The sequence below is a fragment of the Gavia stellata genome, chromosome 22, assembly GCF_030936135.1.
Source record: "Gavia stellata isolate bGavSte3 chromosome 22, bGavSte3.hap2, whole genome shotgun sequence".
Lineage (NCBI taxonomy): Eukaryota > Metazoa > Chordata > Aves > Gaviiformes > Gaviidae > Gavia > Gavia stellata.
The window spans coordinates 1,686,252-1,708,938 of NC_082615.1; the positions used below are offsets into that span (position 1 = coordinate 1,686,252).

At 44.5% G+C, this 22,687-nt stretch overlaps 1 protein-coding gene across 1 annotated transcript in view; it reads right to left on the bottom strand.

The window, feature by feature from the left end:
* Positions 1–5,670: 5,670 nt before the first annotated feature.
* Positions 5,671–22,687, bottom strand: part of SHISA6 (shisa family member 6) — a 258,088-nt gene continuing 241,071 nt past the window's right edge. The window contains exons 5-6 of the mRNA XM_059828348.1: positions 14,781–14,933; positions 5,671–6,221 (exon numbers count right to left, since the gene is read on the bottom strand). Of these exons, the coding sequence (XP_059684331.1) occupies positions 5,671–6,221; positions 14,781–14,933 (704 nt within the window). The remainder of the gene's footprint in view (positions 6,222–14,780; positions 14,934–22,687) is intronic.

The window sequence follows — 22,687 nt, forward strand, 5'->3', positions numbered from 1 at the left end:
GTTACAAAGATTGGGAAGGCTGCCAAGAAAATGGCCTTTATTTTTTCCCCAATAGATATCAAAAAGGAAACAATTTGTATGTTGAAATTGCCTTTATTTTTTAATCCATAAATATTTGTTACTGACAAAAGTGGAAAAATCCTTAAGACTCTAAATTTTACTAAACTGATAATATTTTTGTTTACAGTACATACAGAATGTGCTTTTACAGGTAAGTATAACAACAAGAATAATACAGAGAAAAACAGTCAAATACTGCTCATCTTGAAGCTTGTTTAATGGTTAACCAAGAGTCTGTGCAAAGTTACAGATACAAATGTACTTCCTCTTCGGTACTACTGTATAATAAACATGGAATCCATAAACTGGGCTAAAGCACAAAAATATCCACTTAATCCCTCTTAGGAAATATTGTCCCCCAAACTAAAAATATTACAGTAAGAAGTGTCTTTCTCAGAGCCAAGAAATTCTTGCTACAAAAATGTCTAACAGGTTTGCAGACAGAAGGTCAGGAGCCGTTACGAAGCACATGGGCAGAGGGTCAGGGTGGCGCGACACACGTCTCCCCACAGCGGAGGCGCTGGGGATGGAGACCTCCCGGACATCGTGCGGTCATGGCGGAGACACGGGACGCCGCTTCGCTCACTGCTGAGAGCAGAGATCTCTTTCGGATTTACACTAACATGCTTGAATGGGATCATCCAACTTTCCCCTTGCTCCGGGGCTGCCAGCAGGTGAAGCGTAGGTTGGTTTTCCCAGCTGGGTTTTGGGCTTGGTGAGGGCACCTCCTTGACAGCCATGAACCAGCTAAGGGAGGCTGGGAACGACACCTTCTACCATCCACTTTACAGACATACAACACAGACGTGGCTGTTCTCTAAGAAGCAGCCCCAACGCAGGCTTATTGCTAACAACACTTTTTATGAAAATATTTAGCCCCTTTCTTACATATTTCCCCTACTAGCTTTTTACTCGCCTGAAATATACTTGAACATGAAATCTGTATGTGTTAAATATATTTCAGCAGAGTCCCTCCTTCCAGATTAAGCACTAAATCTGAAACAAAACTAAGACAAGCTGTTTCTCCATTACATGAACTGAAGATGGCAAATTGATCACAAATTAGAACACTTACTTCAAATACAATTAAAGTTACCCTGTTTCATGATGATTTTGTTTGTTGTGGTGGAAGAAGATGAAGACATCTTCCCAGCTACCAGGAACTACCCATCTCTTACAAAAACTTGATGCCAGGCTCTTGCAGACTCCTGGTGGGAATGCTTCCGATAGACACAAGAACAGAAACACGCATGCAGGAAGCCCAGGTTCATGGGACCAGCTTTGCAGCCAGCCAGGCTAGCAGAACAATAGACAGAAATTAAATCTAGGCCAGGAAAGGAGGGCTTACTCCCGGGTAACTGTCCCTGTTTCTTCCCACCCACCCGCCCCCATCCCCAAGTAACAGATCGTCTTTATAAAAGGAACATTAAAACATTGAAAAATATTTCATTTTTCCTTAAAACATGATTCACTGGCATTAGAAGACTTTTATGACAAAATTTCTGTTCCATGTGGTGATCTGTGTGGTTCATTAAAAATAGTTTTCCACATTTCAAAGAGTGATTCAACATAGTTTGGAAGCTTAAATTGGTACAGGGTCAGTCAGAACTTAATGATTGCATTTTACAGTATGTATGTGTATATATATGTGTTGGTGTGTATATACATATACATACATGTGTCTGTATTAATGAGAGAGTTCTATAAAATCCAGTGCAGCTCACTTTTATGTGTTGCTGCTTGGGGAATGCAAATAATTACCAGTTTGTAGGAAATAATCTAAACTTCTCTATATCGCCCTCCCCCAGTCCCTGCACATGCATTCTGGGAACTGGGCGCTCCACAGATGTGTGTTTCCACCTGTGGGTTGGAGAAAAAGACAGATCAAATCTTCATAGTATATTAGATGAATCAAGGCAGATATTATATTTTACTGTACAGAGGAATGTGACCGCTATCTGCTTTTCTCCTGAGTGCAGGATGTTATGGTGACTCAGACATCAGAAAAAAGCAGAAAGGTCAAAGTGCAGGTAACAGCATCCCTTAGAGCTGTGGCCTGCTAGGGACCCTGACTAGAAGGAGAGCAGTGGGAAATCTGGGGAACTGCATCCCCCCACCCCAGCACTCTCATTCTGGACAGACACTGGATTGCAACACATCAGACATGATGTGGCAGGACAATGGTGACAAACAACATTAATAAAAATGCTTTGCTGTTCTACAGTGTCTGTTGTGAGAGGGTCTCAAAGCACTTCATAGACATTATGGTATGAACCCTCATAATGCCTCCGTGGAATAGGAAAGTGTTACCATTATCATCACGTGTTGACCACGGGGAACTGAAGTGCGAGGGACCAGGCTGTGGATCATGACACCCAGTCCTGGACCAAGTGTCCTTTCAGTGACGAGGAATAAGGAAAAAAATGACGTAAGAACACCTGTGCGTGCTGAAATGCCACTGCTCTAGCTACCAACCCATTCCAGCACACAAAGCAAGCCATGGGAACACATGGAGCCCAGGAACAAATTGTGGCCATCCGGTGCATGGTGCCTTCCCAAAGAAATTTGCTGAAAATTTTCTGTGGTGGTGGCAGAGTCCCTGAAGAGATTTGGCCAAGAAAGGCTTTTTGATGGTTCTTGTGGGACACATCTGCTTGAAACAGTTCAGTGGGTGGGAAAGACAAGGGAATGGGGCTAAGATTTCTTTGGAGGATTATTGCCCAGGTAGGACAAGTTGGCAGAGGGCTTGTGATATTTGTCAGTCAGAATAAGAGAAGGCTCTGAGGTCAAATGGCCTGGAGCACAGCACAGCATCTGCACAGGCTACTTGAGTGAAAAATTTCTGTATTTGCATCTGGTCCAGCAGCTTCTTTGTTCACGAATGGAACATTTAGATGAAGACTAGAGCTTGAGACATACAGCTATGGAAATGGAAAGAGAGGAGTGTTCACCTACCCATGGCCTCACATGGTCACCTCTGCTCCTCTGGCTCTGCCACCTCAGCTCCTGGAGACTCTAGGGTGGACTCTCCTCTCCCACAGTGTTCACATCTCCCTGCTTGCAGAGGGGAAGATCCTGGCTTTGTCTGGGCTGAGAGAGAATGGAAGAGCCCCAGAAACTCAGCAGGGACTGCCTCCCCATCAGCCATGTGCGTTTCTCTTCTCTTCACAAGACTCACAAACTTCAGTCTGTTGGAAAGTCAGCAAGGGCAATATTTTCACAGGGATTGCCTTCTGTGAAGAAATATCCAGCGACTGAGCTGAGGAGCTTGGAGGTAGTCAGAGGAGAGAAGCATCCATCAAGGGAAGGGCTCAGGAGATGAGGTGTGAGCCTTTTCTCTCTTGTCCCTCCCATGCCATGAACTGACACCCTCATCCATAGACAATTCTGGTTGGTGCCCAGAATGATTTTGCCCAAGGCTGCATGGTAATGACCATTTGAACCATGGATATTCTTATTTATTCCTTCCCAGATCAGTTTCCGTCAAACAAAGCCCCAGTACTTCTCACAGATGGAGTCCTTTCTGAACACAGTCTCCATCAGGTGGAGCAGAAGAAAGCTCGTGAACTAGGACCAGCAGTGCCAGGACAGTCTGGGAAAGAGAAAGGCCACGCGGCAACCCCACTGAGGCTGATTTCTAAATCCCACCGGGGGAAGACGACATGCTCCTCCTGCCTACCCTGCACCAGAAAAACCTGGTGCTACATCATAAGCCTCCACAGAAGACTCAAGCTCACAACAACCTACAATCATTGTATGCTACAGGACTGACGTGTTGAGCTGGGTATGTCATTAAGGCCAGGAGGTGGGAGGTATTTGAGGGGAGGGAGAAGGGCAGAGCTAATTTAAATGAAGTTTACTGAAGAACCATGTAGGAAAAGACTCAGTGACATGAAGAAAGAAGTACTGTATGGGAATTCATTTACAGCCTGAAGTCAGTTGTCATTTCACCTGGAGGAGGGGGCATTTGGATTGGCAGCATCGGTGTGTCGGCATGTGGTGGGACTTTGAGTGCACACCATGGATGGTGAGTACTGGAGAGTGTCCAGCACTAACAGTTACAGCACTGGGTCTGGCTGGCCTTCAAAACCTCTGAGACCCTTTCCTGGCCACAGAAGTATGTTCTAGGGTGAGTTAGTTCTACAGAATTTGATAGGAACATAAATACAAGCAAAACAAAAAAAACCCCAAAAGAAAACCAAAACAAAAAACAAAGCAAAGCCCAACCTGGCTAGAAAGCCAAAGATAAAACCCTCACAAATTCTGTACCCCCGAGTCTATGTTTTAAAGATTTTACAAATATACAGTATCTAATTAGCATTATATCAGATATACAACATGCCCATTTATTATAATTATGCTGGATATATAATTTATATGCGTGAAATGTAACTGTCCTCATGGTTAGGATTGGTACTCAGAATTTGGAAGGTTTTCTTGGGGAACCATTACATGGAGAGAAAAATCATGGAAAATTACCGACCTGCTTTTCAGTAGACAGACACCCTCAGCTTTGTGCTTCTGCTAAGGGCTAGAAAAAGATTTGCTACATATAGAGCTCTAGGTTGTAACTAAGAGGAGAAAATATGTTCAGAAACAGGGGAACTGGGCCAGTGGAAAATGCTATCAGGAAAATAAACTTCTGGGGAGAAATCCAGGCTCAGTGAAATGTGGTAGCCTTGCCTTGCAGGGATCTCAGTGGAGTCAGGACTTCCCCCAGCACAGGTCAGCAGTGCAAAGCTGAACGAATTCTGGTGCTTTAGTTTTCAGCAGTGGTAAGAAGCTGGAGGAAGAGAAACCCTATTCCTCCTTCCTATTTACATCTTGGCAATACCAAGATACTAGAATGAGTGGAGAAAAGGGTCTAACAAGCATTTTAGCATATTTGTGCTTATTGAACACATCAACCCCACTACTTCGTACACTGAGAGAGCAGGCAACTTGTAGGCACTAGTATATTTTTATCTTATGAGTATATTTAATATAAACTAAAACTTTATTTCTCAGCCAGGCTATTCTTGTCCCTAGATCTGCCAGTCCCCTAGGAAAGTCTGCCCTTGAATTCGCTCCAAGGGTGAGGAAGAACAGATGTATGGGTGCTGGCTGATATCGAGAGGTTTGGAGGTGATCCCCAGCAGCCAGAAGCTTACCTACTTGCTACAGAAAGGCCAAACATGAGGGCTGGCATGAGGACCGAGAACAGGGCCCCTTCCCACCAGGATGTGGTGCTGCATTTCCTCCTCCCTGTCTTGGGCTCCATGAGACTGCTTCTACTTGCAGCAACTGAAAAGTCCTAAATTCATAAAAACAATGAGATAATGCAGGTGAGCCCTTGAAGGAGCCATCCACTACTATGGCTTTCTTTGACAGAAACTGATGCACGTTCAGGAAATATCCTCTATTATCCCTCACTATCGTCCGTTTGCTTGCTTGGGTTCTTATGTCACCGGTGAAGGGGTGGCTTTAAAAACAACAACGTGGATGGGACTGTCAGAAAAGTCTTTTCAGACACTGAGTTATTAGAGGTTAACTTGGCCTATAAGGCCACTGCAGTATGGGGTGGTGTGGCCACCCCAGTCCTTAATGAGTATCTACAATGCCGAGGTCATATCAAACAGTCACTTCTGTTTTGCTCGCTGTGCGGTAGTGATGGTGGTGTCCTGGAATATAATGCAGTTGTTCTACTGTGTTGTGCCGTCGGGAGGCGAACGCTTGGCGCTTGGCAGAGGTTGGGTTCATACCTAAGGTATTGTACAAGTTATTTGAGGCACTAGGATGGGAGTGCATTTTTGTCATCCTGTAGCGATCCAAGACTGGTGTTGATACAAAGACGTCTGTGTGTGACAATGCTCGTGACATAGACTGCTCGGGGTACCCTGACCGCTCTGGGGAGAGCAGGGGGTCTTGGGAGTGGAGGCGCTCTGCAGACAGAAGCTGCTCATCTGAGAGGATCCGTTCATAGGACATGCTAAATTCCTCGGGCATGATCCTCTCAGGAGACAGCACTCTGTCCTGGGACATGGCCCTGATGGGACGGCGAGGCCTGTCCCTCTGGTTGGTCTGTTGAGACATTTTGATGACGTTGATAGGGAGCGTGCCCCGGGCTGCGAGGTCGGGCAGGTGTCTCCTCCTCATGTAGTATTCATCAGCCTCTTTGTCAGCTGTGGGAAAGGAAAGGGAACAGTTAGAAACATCAGAGCATTGTCCCACGGGGTGAAAAGGCACTGTGTACAGCACACAGCCTTGGAACAGCCTGCTGGTGAGACACAAGGGACCATCTACCAGCAGCTGGACCTGGGCATGGACATCCACGTCAGGGTGCTGCTTATCAGAAAGACTCCAGCCCTGTGTGGGTTTGTGTCACCACGGGCTTAGGGCGGACAGAGAGAGTTGTAACTGCATGCAGACAAGTATAAGTCCTTGTGCAATGCATCACACCTTCTCACACCATGACACAACAGACTCCATGTGCTGTCAAGTCCAGCCCGTGGTATCGCATGATTTACACGAATGGTGAGTTATGGAGAAATTATCAAATGTCGCCTGCACAATACACTTGTAAAGAAAGCACAGGGAAGGGGAGCTGAGACAGGCAAGTTCTGCATTTGAGGAAACTCATACCTTGTTTCTGGCCTCAGATGTGGACATGCTCTGGAATCTATGAGTGCCCTCATCACATTTTTAATTACTATTTTTTGATATTTGTAAATGTGATCACACAGCAGGTTTGGTGGGTATGGGATGCTCTCTCTGAGACACTGAATCATCTGCTTAAGGTTTCATTTTCTATTTTTTCAGACACCTTGGTTGCTAACATAAAATTTATCCCATGGAACATTTCTTTCTCAGTTTGCTTCTTCTGTGTCTTAAATGATCACTTTGTTGCACACACACATTCCCCCCCTCCTCTTTTTGGCTTTCAGACAAATGCCTCAGACTCAGAGAGGATGTTGGCTGCTGCAGATGTACCCTGATATATCGCTTTAATCCTACAGCAGCTGGAATGACGTGATTCATCCAACTTGCAATTTGAAGAAGCAACTCCATAATTATTTCAGATTTGAAAAAAACCCCAACAACAGAAACACAAAAACTTTCTGGTAAACCCCTTTGATGTTCACATGCCTTAAACTGGGGTATTGGGATTACCTATCTAGAAGGAAGATTAGCAGTTCTTGTGCTTCAAGCCCAGTGCAGCTTGTGAACTGTCATGATGTACCTGTGGCTGCAGAGGTGTAAGGCATGGAACATCAGTCCCTTACCAGAATTATACTGTCATAAGTGGAAGAGCACACCGCTGGGCTCCATGGGTCAGGGGATAGAGGCATGTTTAATGCTCAACATCGATCATCTGTATGAGCATTCCTCCTCATTTCTTTGTCTGAGATGTTTTCTTGATATGTCCAAAAGCATCTCCCATCCATTCTGTCTCATCAGTGGCTTCAGAAGACCCCAGAGTGAGACTCATCCCAGATACCTGGCAGGCAGCCATCCTCTCCTCGGAGAAGACAGCACAACACCCACTGGTGTGCAGGAAGAGGATTCCTCATGCAAAGGTAAAGCAAATTTCTCCGCCTTACAGAGGAAACAAGGTCTCTTGCAAAGTAACCTTATGGGAGCAGCCTGTCATAGAGACTACAGAGCTGGGAACACACACACGTGACCCAATAAGTACTTTCCCTACCAGTCTTGAGCCTAGTGTTGATGGGAGATATCATCTCCTATATGTCCTGGCCAGCTTCTGGGACCTATCATAAAATTCCTTTGAAAAGTCTTTTGCTTATAAGACAAGTATGATAAAGATATATGATAATGAAGAACCCCATTGATTTTCTAAGCTCCAGTATTTCATTCAGTTGTAGGTGATGTAAGATGGGAAAGTATCAGGTGGTGGAAGTGGATAATTTCACACGCATGGAGTTTCTGAGGATGTTTGAGTGATAAAAAGAGCAAAGCTCTGCTGCTGAACAATCTGGGCAATGATGAGGCGGCTGCAATAGATGGTCCCACTTCCGATGCTTAGTCTCTGTAGGCATTCAACAGACCTAGTAGTTAAATATGGTGTGGAAATTTCATATTTCCTTTGACATAGAAATAAATCTATAGGTTTTATGTAGCACATTGGCTGAGAAATGAAGACAATTGGCCAGCTGTCCCATGAGGCAGAGTGCTTTCGGAGGAAATGTCAATGCCTTATGAGACGTGGTTGGTGCTAACAACATGCTCACAAACAAGAGTTACACACTGGTGCCTTAAGGTCTTCAGCCAAACCCTGGAGTGCTGTAAGCATCCTGTGCTGGATCTCACTCACTAATTTCCTCATCTCCTCTCCCACACATTCAGCACTCTCTTCAGTGCCCCCTGGACCCTGCTCCTCACGATCCAGTGAACAGTCTGCATAACCCAGAGGGTCTGTGAGGAGGATGGTTGATGTCCCTGTCTCAGCATCCAAAAGTACAAGCTGAGAACATGTGTGCTGAAATGCATGCCTATCAACACCGCTGTTGCTGACAACCTCTTCTATATAGCCTACACACCACCAAGGCATGAGGATTGCCCAGAGCTCTCCTCTACTGGTATGCTTGCTGCTGATGGGATTTGCTCTCCAGAGTATATATTGTAGGAATAAGTCTTTTTTTTTTTCAATCAAAACCTTCTTGGAAGAGTATCTCATTGCAAATATCAGATAGCAGCTCCCCTGGCCTGAAACTCTTCTGTCTTTAAAATCACCTTCTAGGAAGCCTGAGAAGGACTGGGGAAATTCATATGGCTAGAGTAATTTTAGACATTTCTATTCTATAATGTGGCCATAGATAGACTTGCACACACTTAGTATGCACAGGCTTGATAATGTTGCTTGAGGCTGGTGCAGAATAGGAGCTAAGCAATTAGCACTCTGGCACTTGGCCTCTGCTCTGGGTAAGAGAAGTTCCACCGGATTGGCCCAAGTGATTCTAAATAGATGTAATTAGAGCAAAGAACATCCCAAATGGAGATGTGCTTGGATGCTCACACCTGGCTGTGGTAATTGCCAGCAGGAGCTAAACCAGCTTATGTGAGGTTTGCCGTATTCCAAGTCCGCTAGTGAGGTGGCAGAATCAGCTGATTAAAAGTGGTTTGAAGCTGTTCCTTACTAACTTGGATAAAAAATGCAGCATGCTCTACACTTTAAAAGTTTTGCCAATTAGGACCATTAAAAATAACCTTTCCTTCCCTCTTCCATCCCTGTAAACAGTGTAGAAGTCTGCATGGCCTTTTGCTGGCAATGGCCAAACCATTCAGGGAACTGATTTCATTTCAAAGGTATTTCTAAGCTCGTACAGGCTGTCTCCTCCCTTGATGTTGCGAGACATGTTTAGATGTTGGCACAGCTATTGCAGTAACGTTTTCAGGTGTAGACAAACTTCACACCTCCGTCTCAAAGGAATTAAAGCTGAAATGGCAGTTTCCCATGAACAACATGCTGGTTTAAACAGGCACTAGACAGACATTTAACAGGCTGTTGCCTCTGGAAGGTGGTGGCAGTTGATGAGCATTGCTGAACCAGTCAGAGAGAATGTAGCTCGACGAGAGGCCAAGAGTGCTGTATCACACGCATACCTTTGTGACAAGGGAGAAGCTCAGCACAGCTCTGTAACCACAGCGTTTCTACACCTGGGGAAAATGATGAAACGAATAGACCTCCAGGCTTTTGAGATTGGAGGCACCAGCTGTTTCACCCAGTGAGTAGGAGTGGGAAGTGTGGACATTTGGTTGCATAATTTGCTAAAATCAAAATGTTTCCAGGACCTGAAACCATCCAGTCTGTTTCATCTCACCTTCATTGCACCAGCAAGTGAGGCTCTGATACTGCAACCCCTTATCTTTCCATTGACACTCATATGAAAACTGACATTTGTAATTTTAGCCAAAGCAAAACATGATCAAATAGGTTTCTCCCTCGTGGATGTGCTTAAAAATTAAAAAATGTGTCCTGAGTGGATTCCAAAAGGCCGTAATTGATAAGCAGACAGAAAGAAATCACTGGTCTATTGATTGACAGAAATGTCTCTTTTTTTTAAGCCAATCTCATACTTCAGGGACTTCACTAATCTTTTTCAAACATGTGGAAGTGGAATTACTGGAAATCACATCTTCTGCACAACTTCTGCTTTTTTTTCATTGGATTTTGTTTGGATTTCCCCCCCCTTTCTTTCCTCCTTTGGCAGTTTCTGGAACATTGACCAGAGCTGGTCTCACCAACCTTTCAGGAGTGTTTGAGTGCTTCGCCTGACTTGGCTTTAGGATAAGCTGATTTGCCCTCAGACAGCTTTTTTTCCCTCCCATTTGGAGGGAGAGCCCCAAATGAGTGCTCTTACTCACACATCTCACCTCAACGTGTCTAAGATGTCAACGCAGAATGGCAGAACACAGCTTCATTGACACTGTAATTAGAGAAATTAGGTACATTTGCGGTGTTCTGGGAAGAGAGTGTGGAAAAGCCAAGGATATTTTTTCTTCCCATGGTTGTACGGTTGTATTTTAACGTGGTTAAAATACGTGCATATGTGTATGTATATAAGGCCATCATAGTAATTTCTTTTCTTTTCTTTTCTTTTCTTTTCTTTTCTTTTCTTTTCTTTTCTTTTCTTTTCTTTTCTTTTCTTTTCTTTTCTTTTCTTTTCTTTTCTTTTCTTTTCTTTTCTTTTCTTTTCTTTTCTTTAATTTCTTTGCTCATCTTTCTCTGCAGTCCCAGTGTATTTCCTCTTCGGGCTTGTCTCTCTTGTTTTAATTGGCTTTAACATTTTCAAGCTGCCTAGTCATTTGTGATGATTCTTTAGCCAATACCAAGTGGTTTAATATGCCTGAAAATATTAGCTTCCTTCCTGACTGACCTTTCTCACTTAGCTGGAAACAGCAATTCCCTGGAGCGCTGGGCAGGACAGAATTAATACAGCTGCTCTTGCTCAGCTGCGTGTTCCCACACTCACCACTGCTCTTCCCATGCACCAGCCTGACAAGGCTGCCAGGGCAAAGCTGGCATAGGGTTTCCCATGGAGGTGCTACCCTGCCCCTCAGAGATTCTTCTACCTAGCTTCACAGGCAGCAGCCCCAGATGGATTTCCTGTTGTCTGTGTCCTGAAGTAAGAGCTGGGGAGGTAAACAGCCATGGAAACAGAAAGCTCACTGCTTGCATGGGACCTGGTTCTGGCTAGCTTCTATCCAGCCAGCAACCTGTTTCCTACTGCTCCATAGAAGGCCTGGACATCTTCAAGCCCTTGTTCTGGAAGGAGAAGAAGCCATGTTGATGCTTTCTCAGTCAAATGCTAGTAGAGGTGAATGCCTGCCTTGCAAACCCAGTGGTGAGGAGCTCCCCTCCCCAAACTGGACACATTCCCCAGGGTCGCAGAGGTGCAGGCAGCAGGTATAGCTCATCTCTTTCTTGTTGCACGAATCACTTAGATAAGTCTCCTAAAGTGGGAAATACTTCATTAAGCTCTAGGCATCAAAAATTGGGCTTGTTATACAGCAAAGAGCTAGGTAGCTTGCCAGAGCAACTCTGGTATCAATGAGAGAGTGGGACCTTCAGAGGGTTTCTCATAATGGGGAGGCAACTGTCCTTCTTCACTGATTATACAAATGTCTGCATCAAACAAAGAGACAAGATGCCTGATTGCTGGATGGCTAAAGCAGGGTGAGGTGGATCTGACCATACCCTTTTTAAGATCTGCTCCTCATGTCTGGCAAGGACATACTATTTTTTCATCCTGGATGTGCCTTGATTATTCAATTTAGATGTTCTTGGGCAGAAACTGTCTTTCATTATTTGTCTCTGCTAACTGCGGGAAAATAAGTGACCTTTAGCTGTCTGGCAAGCCTGAAGAAACCCAGACAAACAGCTGAAACACAGATTAAAGAAGTATCTAATGGCTTTTGTTTTACTCAAATAGAAATATTATGTTTGTTAATGAGCTCTTCGCAACATTCTTTTTTTTTAACCAAGGCAGGGAGTTCATTAGAAACAAGTAATTTTAAATATGAAAAATAAACCCCCAATAATTCATTTGCAAAGCCCAGCATTTACATATTACCTTTTCCAGATTTTGTGTTGCCTTTAACTCCTTCATATGTCATAAGAAAAGGATATTGCTGGCATTTCACAAGGGAAGGTCTACTAGATGTGCTGAGTATATGCAAGCCCAGTGGGAGCGTGGAGTGCTTAGCACTTTTAGAGCTGAAACTGCTTATTTAGTTACTCAAACATATAGTGTGAGGCAGTTGGTTCAGCATTTGTCAGGTGCTTTGCAAGAGGATGGGTTGGTGCCTTGCAAAGGTGACTGCACTATATCTAGACCTGCCATTGATGGGTAAACAGCTGGTATTTCCATCACAGTGTGCAGGCATTCCCTTCTGGGGTTGATGCTGCTGAAAACTTAAGGGGGTGAATGAACCCCACTCTAGCCAACAGCCAAAGGCTAACTTTCATGTTCTTATATTCAGGTTGACTGCCAGGTATCCTCTGAATGGGGACAGGGATGCTAACTGTCCAGAGGGTCAGGAAAAGCTCAAGAGAGGGAGACTGACCATGATCAGCACATTCTTGAGAACATTTAAGCTTGGCACCTTAAAACAAGCCTGTCATTTTAGACAAATATCTAGGAAATGCAGTGCTAGAGTTCAATACTTATTCCCTTCTGCTGCGATCTACTGAGGGGCAGGTTGGACAGTTAGCCTGTCTTTTCTTCAACTGCTGAGCAAAATTTTCTGCACCCAAGGGTCAGAGTGCTAAGACATCACTTAGTAAGGTATTGCTCAGTGCACGTATGGCATTGCTTGGTGTCAGTGAATTTATACTCAGTGTGAATCAGGCAAGCATTGTAGGAATAGGTAGAGGATAGTGTTCAAATCTGACATACATTTCCAGATGTTGGCTGTGGAAGGGGTGGGAGTTTCAGTTAGCATTCATTTGTGGTTTTTTTAATGTTTCAGTGGGATACATCAATACCTTTAACATACAGCTTAAGGAGATTTCACTGAGCATCTATGCACACTATATAAAGCAATAAATGAACCACAGGCTGGAAAAAGTCTTGCCCATCCCCTGCATCATGATAGGAGCAGCCATTGTTGCTGTTCCTGGTGAGCACTTCTCTAACCTGTTCCCAGTGATGCCAGGACAGAGGTCTCCCAGACTCTGAATAAGAAGTATGTATCCCAGGTAATCCCAATTACAAATGGATCAGCAGTTTTTGGGGCTATCCAGGGGGTATATTTTTTGTGCTGGGAAATTTCCATTTCAGCTGAGAAATGAAAACAAATCATCACCTCAAAATGGGGACATTTTAAAGCAGTAATATTACAATGCTGTGATTTCAAGGGTCTTCCAATATCATATAGTATCATCAAAGCTGCTCAAGAACATGGACAGCCCATCACTGGGATGCAGGGAGGGAAAAATGCTTATGGTTGGGACTGTGAGATCCAAATGTTACCAGGAACAAAGCTCATGGCAGAAGCAGAGTTGTGTGCATGGCACACTGAACAGGGAAGATGGCAGGCTCCAATCGCAAAATACCTCATCTCTGTTCTCCAACACGGTTAAGCACATGCTTGCTTTTAAGCACATCAAATATATTTGCCTTGATGTTAAACATGTACATAAGTCCACACTGAAGCGCCAAGGAGTGGGCTGAGATTTTTGTGCGCTGCATTTCCATTCCATTTTCTCTTCTGGACAACCTGCCACCCAGAGATTTGTTATGGACAGTTAAAAGGCTTCCCTGCTGCTTAATTTTTTGTGTCTCACTTAGCTGGCTAAATTGGGAGTGCAGATTTTGTACTGAAGAAGGCAGGATCTGCTCCCGATCCTCACTTAGCTTCAATGAAGCTATTGCAAGTATAAACACCTAAGTTACTTCTCTAAATTAGGCAGTGTGAATATGTGGCTGCATCCAGAAAATGTTCATGGAAACATACTACACACATAGTGTCTGAGTCTGGAGAGAGCATTTGCCCGCACAAGTGTCACTTATTTCATAATCCCACCAAAGCTGAAGAGCTTGCCATCAGTAAAGGTGATGGGCTGGAGCATTACTGGAAAGTTGGTAAACAATGCAATACATAAATCAGCAAGAAAGAACAGATACTAACTAGTGTGAACAGGGCAGTGAGCAACATGCTGAAATATCAAAGACGCACCATGGATCAGAGTACGGCACAGCTCAGGACCAGATCCGGACACATACACCGTGAAACATGGCAGATTGCAGCACTGCTCAAGGGAGGCAGATGTGCTCCTACTGAAATAGATGCTCCCAATCACTTTGGCAGCTTTCTGTTGTCATCTGGTTCCAGCTACCCCCAGAGATGATGAGATATCTGCCCTGGGTATGCCGAGGTGAGCTCAGCTGATCTGAGGCAGCCAGCTTGGCTCATCTTGACTACAGCAGAAAGAAAAAGGATTCTCAGATGACTCTATCAGGAGTAGATACGAGGCGGAGTAGTGGGAGGCAGCACAGCAGGGAGGTCAGCGAGCAAACGACCACATGTGCTCTTACAGTAATGAAGTGACTCTTTCTCTGTACTCTTCCTTGATGGGAAGCAACAGCCAAAAGAATCATTACCAGAGATGCCAACTTGGGCAGCACAACAACAGAGGGAATATTACTGCCTTAACATTGTGCCCACTGCGGCTTACAAGCCAATGAGATACAAAGGAAATGAAATGAGCTGACACCTACTTAGTCTCTTCAGAGAAGAATATTTACTTGGGTTTGTCTTGACAGCAGACTCATAGGATGGTGGGAGGTGAGAGAGGTTCTGGAAGGACCGGGAGAAGGACAGATCATAGGGTTCGGTGGCAGAAGTAAGGATGTTGTTCATTCGTGGCTTGTCTGAAAAAAAACAACAGAGAAAGGCATGTCCACAGTGTGCACCAAAACAAGTTGAGAGAGGCAAGCCATTCCCACAAACTCCAGCAGGGAGAAGAGCTGTATCTGAGCCAGCCTCAGTGACAGGCTCTTGGACATAACTCAAACCGGCACCAGCAAATCGGTGAAAAATGAGTCTTGCGGCATTGTTTCCTCGTCCACAGTGATTACGGAGCGAAGTAAACTGCCACCTCGAAAGCCTGTGGGCCAACCAGCCCTCCTCACAGGGGGACAGAGGGTTTGGTGGACTGTGAGTCACCTCACTTACCGTGGAGGGCTGTGTCACGGTGCTGTGGACTGACCCCACTGCAGCCTGCATGAGTTCAGGCAGCATGACCTACCTTTACCCCAGCAAGCTGTGCTTTCCCCACCCTCAGAGCCCTGGGTATGAGTCTATGTGGTTATTTTAACTGGGGCTGATAATCAAATTGCTCTCTCATCGTGCCAGATTTCTGATTAACGCCCTCAACCTGGAGGCTCCTGGACAAAGCCGTTCCATGGCCCCAGGGGTTCTGGTGGGCTCTGGAGAAGGCTATGCTTCCCTTGCACACAGGAAAGTGTGAAGCGGAGCTGTGGGGTGCACATCTGGGTGCAGACAGAAGACAAGGCAAGGTTTGGAGAGGTTCCTGAAGCAGGAAAGGAGGTGACATTCCTGAGGGGTGGAGGATGCCCCTCTACTTATTCTGATTTTGTTGGTCACTGAGGGAGTCCCCAGCCAGTGTCAAAATGTCCGCTGTCAGAATGCTAATGCTGAGGGCACTGTCAATAAAGATTAGCACTGAGCCTGGGTGTTAAAAGTCAAGTCCAGACAATCTGCAGAGTTTGTCTGGTATTGAAATCATGGTCCTTTGCTGTAAGCTGGATGGAAAATGGTCTTTCATCAGCTCAGCCAAGGGACAGGGATCTGTTGAATTGTATTTATAACTCCCAGGTGTTCAGATATTAAAATAGGCAGAGATAACAGTATTAAAAATAGCAGGAGCTTCAATTATTATAAGCAAAGCTAGAACAGACTACAGTGGGCTCTGTGGGAGCTTGCAGCAGTGATGGGATTGCATTAGGCGGGTCAAAAGTCCAAGGAGGTAGCCACTTCAAGTATGGTCTGAAAATTAAATCAGAGGGCTAAGTTCTCTGATACAGCTGAGGAGCGGCAGAATGCCCAAGTCTTGGGTTCACACATTCCTGTTGTGCACCCCTGCAAAGTGTGCTCATGAAGAGCAATGCAACATGTGCTTAATAAGCATTCACATGCCTCAAGGCCCTCTTACCTCCTCTGAACCGTGGACTGGTTGATATTAAAGCACAGCTTCTGCCCAAAAGTAAATGAGCGACAGGGCAATTTCACCTTGACAAATGTATTGGCTTTGTGCAGTGTCCGAATATTTGCTAATTTCCCTCATCTCCCACAAAAATTTACAACAAAATACACCCAAGTAGAGTGCAGATATTTCAGAAGACATTTTTCTAGAGTCACAAATTAAACTGTTTCCTGAAAAAAAAAAATAAAAATGCAGGAGTTAGGCCATCTCCTCCCTTGCTGTCTTCCTCCTTTTTGGAGTCCTGTTTGCATTAGACAGCAGAACATCTTCCTCCTCTCTGAGTGCTCACATTTCAGTATGTCGTTGGTGCTCTCTGTTGCCTAGAAATGGACCCAGCAGTTCCCACGCATGTCTGTGTGTGGGGAAGCAGAGCTGCCTCCACAACTTTTCTCCCACTGTGCCTTCCCCTAGGTATTTTAAAACTTCTGTCACCTACCCTTCACATTGCACACATGCTTCTCAGTCAAAGACAGGCTGAGACATTCTTGTCTACTGGCACAAACGTGCTCATGATTTCCCAAAGCCAGAGTGATCAGAACACTCTTCTGCAGCTTTCAGAAAGTTACACATCCGGTGCTCAATTCAGAGGCATCTGAGACATTTGAGGTACGCCAGGGTATCTAAGACACCCACAAAGGGCTGAAAGCAGTGACATGGGACCTATCAGAGATCTGATGCCACCCATGTTTAGGCACTTGAATGACAACTATGTCAACAAACCAGACACTTGCTCCTTCCTGCCCCTGTCATCGCTGATTCCACGCACTCTGCTGCTCCATGAGCTTCCTCACAAGGAAGCTTCCTGCATAACAAATCACAACAGTGCACTCTTTCCCAGCTATGTCCAGGGTATGACCGTGAGTGGAGGAACAGCTTCCCCTTTCCTTGAGCACCAGTCTGGCACCAGCATGGGATACTCCATATTGTGCGAGCTCCCACTGCTGCCAGCACAGCAAGGTGAGGGGAAAGGAAACTGCTCTGTTAGGAGCAGGGGCTTGGTGTGTTTCAACAAGCACCTGCATGCTGTCCTCTGGGCTCAACAACTGACAGCCAATGATAGCCACCCCACAGAAAAGGAACAGCCCAGCTCTCTGCCAGAGCATCATTTTGTTCCCAGTTCTGAGAAATTATGAGGCACTTTCTTATAGAATTTAGCAACAGTGAAAATTTCCTCTTAACAATGCAATAACCATCTTGGTTAATAAACTCTTCTTTCCTACTGCTTATGTATGTCTCTGCACTCCCGGAATAGGGTTATTGTCTGGCAAAAAGAATGTAGCCCCAAGTGAGCATATAGCTAATGTGTCCTCTCTCTGAGAACATTATTTTCTTGCTGATGACTTCAATCCATGTCTAATAGACTGACTGTAGGATTAGGAAGTGCATCATATTCATCAGGGCACTGGAAACAATTGATTAGATATTATCCAGTAAACAGAGACTATATCAGCATTGAAACTATGTCCCCACTCCTATTTGTGCTTGTGTGGCAAGGACCCTGGGGTAACAGCTCTTTGCAAATTTCTCAGCCAGAACCTGTATCTAATCTCCATTTTGCATGGAGGTTTGGACATGCTGAAATAAGCCCAGTCATATGTATGGAATTTGTGTTCAGTGCCAAAGCAGGAGCATTAATTGACTGGTGTGTGAAATTAAGTGCCACACATTTATCTGATGGGCTTGTGCAGAATCAGTACATCTTCTTACTGCTTTTTCCATCCAGTCAGTCAAGAACAGATCATAATGATTTTGGCAAATGAGAAGTCACCTTGAAATCTACTACCCATCATTCAGCAAAATAAGGGATAAACTGAAATGACCAAAGATAATTTTAGATGTGTTTTGCATAATGTAGTTTGAGGGCAAGATCAGAGAACTGAGAGAGTCTAGTAAGGAGAAATATCTTGTGCAATTTATATTCTGCGACCAGTTCAGCAGAAGTTTTTTAGCAGTTCTTCACTCCTGCAATGTATTTGAGTCATCCCTTTGTCTGCCCTCTCTCCTTTTTGTTTGTGGTGTTGGCTCCTATGGAAGATGCAGGATATAATTAATTAACAGAATGTAAATAAACAGGTCTCACCAGCACTGCCTTGCCTCTCTCCAAGGCAGCTGAGGTTGTATGCTTCTCTGTTCCCCAGCATTCCCACTCATTCCAGTCCAGCTATACATTCTAGGCAATGGGAGATGACTACTGGAAAATGGACAATGTCCCATGGTTACTGGGTTTACCTTTGAAAGTCAGTATTAGTCCACATTTTCCTCACCACCATCCTGCAGCCACATGCCATTTATGCCTCTCTGATAACATCATGTGTCCTGGGCACAATTTGCAAAGTTATTTGCAGAGGAACATGGAGGAAATGAAGCTCACTCAGTACATAGCACATACAACAGAGATGGGAACATCATCCAGCAGTGTCATTTTGCTTGGTTTCTAAATTCTCTTTTCTACAGCCTCAAAGCAACCGCATCTTTTTTACAGCCAATACAACATCTTAAAATTCTGCCAGTGTCTCTCTGATTAATTCAGCAGAGAGGGGCTCAACTCTGCAGCATTTCCTCATCTACTGAGCATCAGTGGTTTCACAGTGCTCTGACCAGAGTGCCTTGATGCTCCAGCTACTGGCAGGGCTGGTCGCATGGCACAGCACCGCCAAGAACTCACTAGGCTGCACAATGTTGGCACAATAAGCTCAGGAAGGGAGCACGTCTCTCTGTGTAGAAAGACTCTTCCTTTGCAGCTCTGATCTCTCTTTTTGGACACCTACTAAGCAAGAACTGTGCATATCTTCTGCTTCATGAGCCAGAATTGTTGAGCCAGTCCAAACTCTGTTGTATTTCCATGAGAAGCAGTGGACTCATGGGCCAGGCTCAGAAAGACTCCCCTGCTCCATTGGGACCAGGCTCTTGCATAAAAACTTGAGAAGGTGCCGCTAGGAGCGGACTGGCAGAGAGTTCTGCACCTGAGGAACCAGGAGCACTGCCTGCACGGATGGACTGCTAGAGGAACGTGTTTCCTGCTGCTTCCTGTATCCTGAACAGGATATATGGCCTGCGCTTGGCACGTTACCCACATGGATGTTAGGGAGCTGCAGTTCCCCCTATGCATCAGGGATTGCAATTGCAGCTGGCCTCTGAGTGGACATACGGATTCACTCCTCTGCTTTACGCATGCACTCGACTGTTCTGTAGTCTATGGAGGACAGAAAGTCACTCTAAGTTGAGGGAGACCCTCATTTCACTGTCAGTGCTTTGCAAACTTCCTGCAAGCACAGGGCTCCGAAGCACTTTCAGGATTTCTAAAGCTGGAGACTTGTGTTGTGGAGATTAGACCTGAAGTCTTTTTGAAGTGTCTTGCTCTGCCCCTGTTCTTGGAAGACAGTTTCTGTTTCAAAGTGTGTTTACATGAGGCACAGAACCTTTCATGTACAAGGACAGGAGCAGATGATACCCAAGACAAAAAAAGTGAATTTATGGCAAAGTTTTAAACAAAGCTCAAGTGGCAAAAGGGACGTGCTCCATATTTGCATATGAGTCTGCACATATGTTGTGTGAATTTTGCAAGACATTTCAACAGATGCCTTTTAAAACATTCACCCAGAGACAGCAAACAATGTCACCTAGGAGAAGCTGATACAACCAAGCCTTCTGCTGCTCAGCTTCAGCTCAGCATAGCTTCAGTCCTCTGTCAAAGCACACACTGCTCCCCCAGCACTGCCTTCTGCTCAGCCATTTGAAGGATCACACACAAAGTCTTCTCTGATTCTGGTGCAAGCTCTTACAAAGGACCACATTCCTCAGGAAAATCTGGTAGTAGATGATGACGTTTGGTAGCCTTCTGTGCCAAGACTTAGCACCTCCTGAGCCATCCTGGAAGTGACATACTGTTATAGCAGGCAAAGAACTGATGTTCACAGACTCGAATTAAAATTTATAACATACATCTTCAGTGTTTGCAGGGGAACTATCTGTGTTTTCACACTTTTTTTATCTTACGAACACTGTTATTAATAGTCTTTTGTGTCTCTCATGAAGAATCTCACAGAGGTTTATACATTTCCAGGTCAGATCCTCCATGGTGTAAATCAGCAGCTCTCCAGCGAATAGCTGTCCTTATTTATATGAGCTGGAGATGTGGGATTTTAAATTCAGCGATAAAAAACCTCTGCATATCAGGATGGTGCTAGGATTAGGTCTTTCAGGGCTTATGGCTGAGAACTAAGCAGCAATCTGAAGGGGTAAGATGCAAAAAGGATGAGGTACACCACCACATTGCAAGATGATGCCTTTAAATGCTACAATATATAGACACAGCACAATAATATACCTGGATTGTATCACCCAGGAGCTATTAACATGAAGATGCTTCTGAGTACACAAAGTGCTTAACTGAACATAGCATAGTTACACACTACAACGCAGGGGTGAGAGGAATAATGTTTCCAATTAAAATAAAAGGAAAAACTACAGAAAGTAGAATTGCACTTAGCAATCACAGCAAAAGATATATTCACTTCTCCTTGAGTTTGCTGCCTTTTCATAGGGTTTCAGGAAACAACACATGGCTCTGGCACCGGAGCAGCCATCATGTAGAACTGTGCAGAACTGGGACTAGGACTCATTATTGCTGAATTTTTGACTGTGCAATTGAAAACTGTCAGCCTGTTAACTCCTTCCACCTCTGCAAGTGCCTCCTGCTCAAAGCTTGCCGTTGCATGGAAAGGAAGCTGGTTCAAAATGGAAAATGCATCAGCATGTTTGGTCCTGGCAGCAGACAAGCAAGGTAAGTAAGCTAAAACTAACTCTACCCACTGAGAGAAACAAATCATCCATCCTGAATGGGCTATGTGTGGCTGTCTCCTTTCAGACCTTTGGGACTAGGGTGAGGCACAAGCCCCCAGACAGGCTGAAGGCAGTGCAGGGACCTCCGCAACCTTCTGGTGGAGTCACAGTGAGCTCCACACTGATAGCACTTCTAGAAATGCAAATGGAAAAAAACCCCTTTGTCTCAGCAGTATTACGTGCTCTGACTTTTATGATGCTGTGACTTTGCCTCCAGAACTTTTGGTCTTTTTCACTGCTCTCACATTCACTAGGTATAAAGACTCTGCTTTCCCTTGCTTATGGTTTGAGATCTTCTGCTTCTGTAAGAGGAACCTGAAGCCAGTGTCAGAGCTATTCACCTCATATTGGCCCTTTGCTTAACAACGGTATTGCCACAGAGAGAAGCTCCTCAGGTTCCTCCCACAGGTGAGGGTGGAGACACAGCTACACAGCTGAGTTTTACTTGATGAACCTCAGCGGTTTGTTTCCGATAGTCACTGGCTGGGTGGAACACGGGCCATGTCATGGGTGGCATAACAGTATTCATGTGCAAGTTAAGGCCTCCGTACTCAGCAGATGGGCTGCACCTTGAGTTGGGAGGCTCTTTTAGCCCTGCCGGACTAAGACCATGAAAAGAGTGATTTCTTTGTCCAAACACACAATGTATTTAGTCTAAAAAGCAAAGACCAGTTGCTTCAGTGCTAAGCACTTTAAAGGAAGTTGCCATTGATGTCCTCTATCTGTTCTCAGCCCCAGGGTTGCTCTCTGCCCTCTACATCGCTGACTAAAGGAAGGTCAGCACACAGGTCAGTGTAAGTGGAGCTGTATTGCAACACAACCACCTGTGTACTTTGTGTTGCAAATTTGGTGCACAAAGCAGCTGAATCATCAACAGGTATCCCCATCACAAATGACAACTTGTATGCATCAAAAAGCTGGCACTATGTTGTCCAGTCCTGTCAGATTACCTGGTTCATCTCTCTTCCCTCTTTCATTAAAGCACTGCTGCTTTGCAGAAAGAGCAGTGTACATAAAGTGTCCATTTGTTCTGTAGGTTATATTCTAGAGATCTGATTATCTTCTAATTTCCTCACATATATTTCTACTGGGGATAAATCTAATTTAAACTGTCCGTAATTGTTATGATTTTGTAAACAGTGTCTTAAATACAATAGACACAAAACTCTCAACAAATTGCTGGAGGAGATGTGACAGTATAGGGAATCATTTTCATATCTTCTGGGACTGTCCCAAATTGAAGCTTCTGATCTGATGTTAGAAAATTGATGCAAGAATTATTTCTGCAATTTATTCCCCAAAGCCCTATTGCTGTGTGGGAAGGAAGATACCCTGGATTTTTGAAATGAAGAAAAGAGAAAGAAGGAAGAAAAGAAGGAAAGAAAAGAAGGAAAAGAAAGAAAAGAAAGAAAAGAAAAAGAAAGAAGAAAGAAAGAGAAAGAAAGAAAGAAAGAAAGAAAGAAAGAAAGAAAGAAAGAAAGAAAGAAAGAAAGAAAAGAGAAAGAAAGAAAGAAAAAGAAAGGAAGAAAGAAAAGAAGGAAGGATGGGTGGATGGAT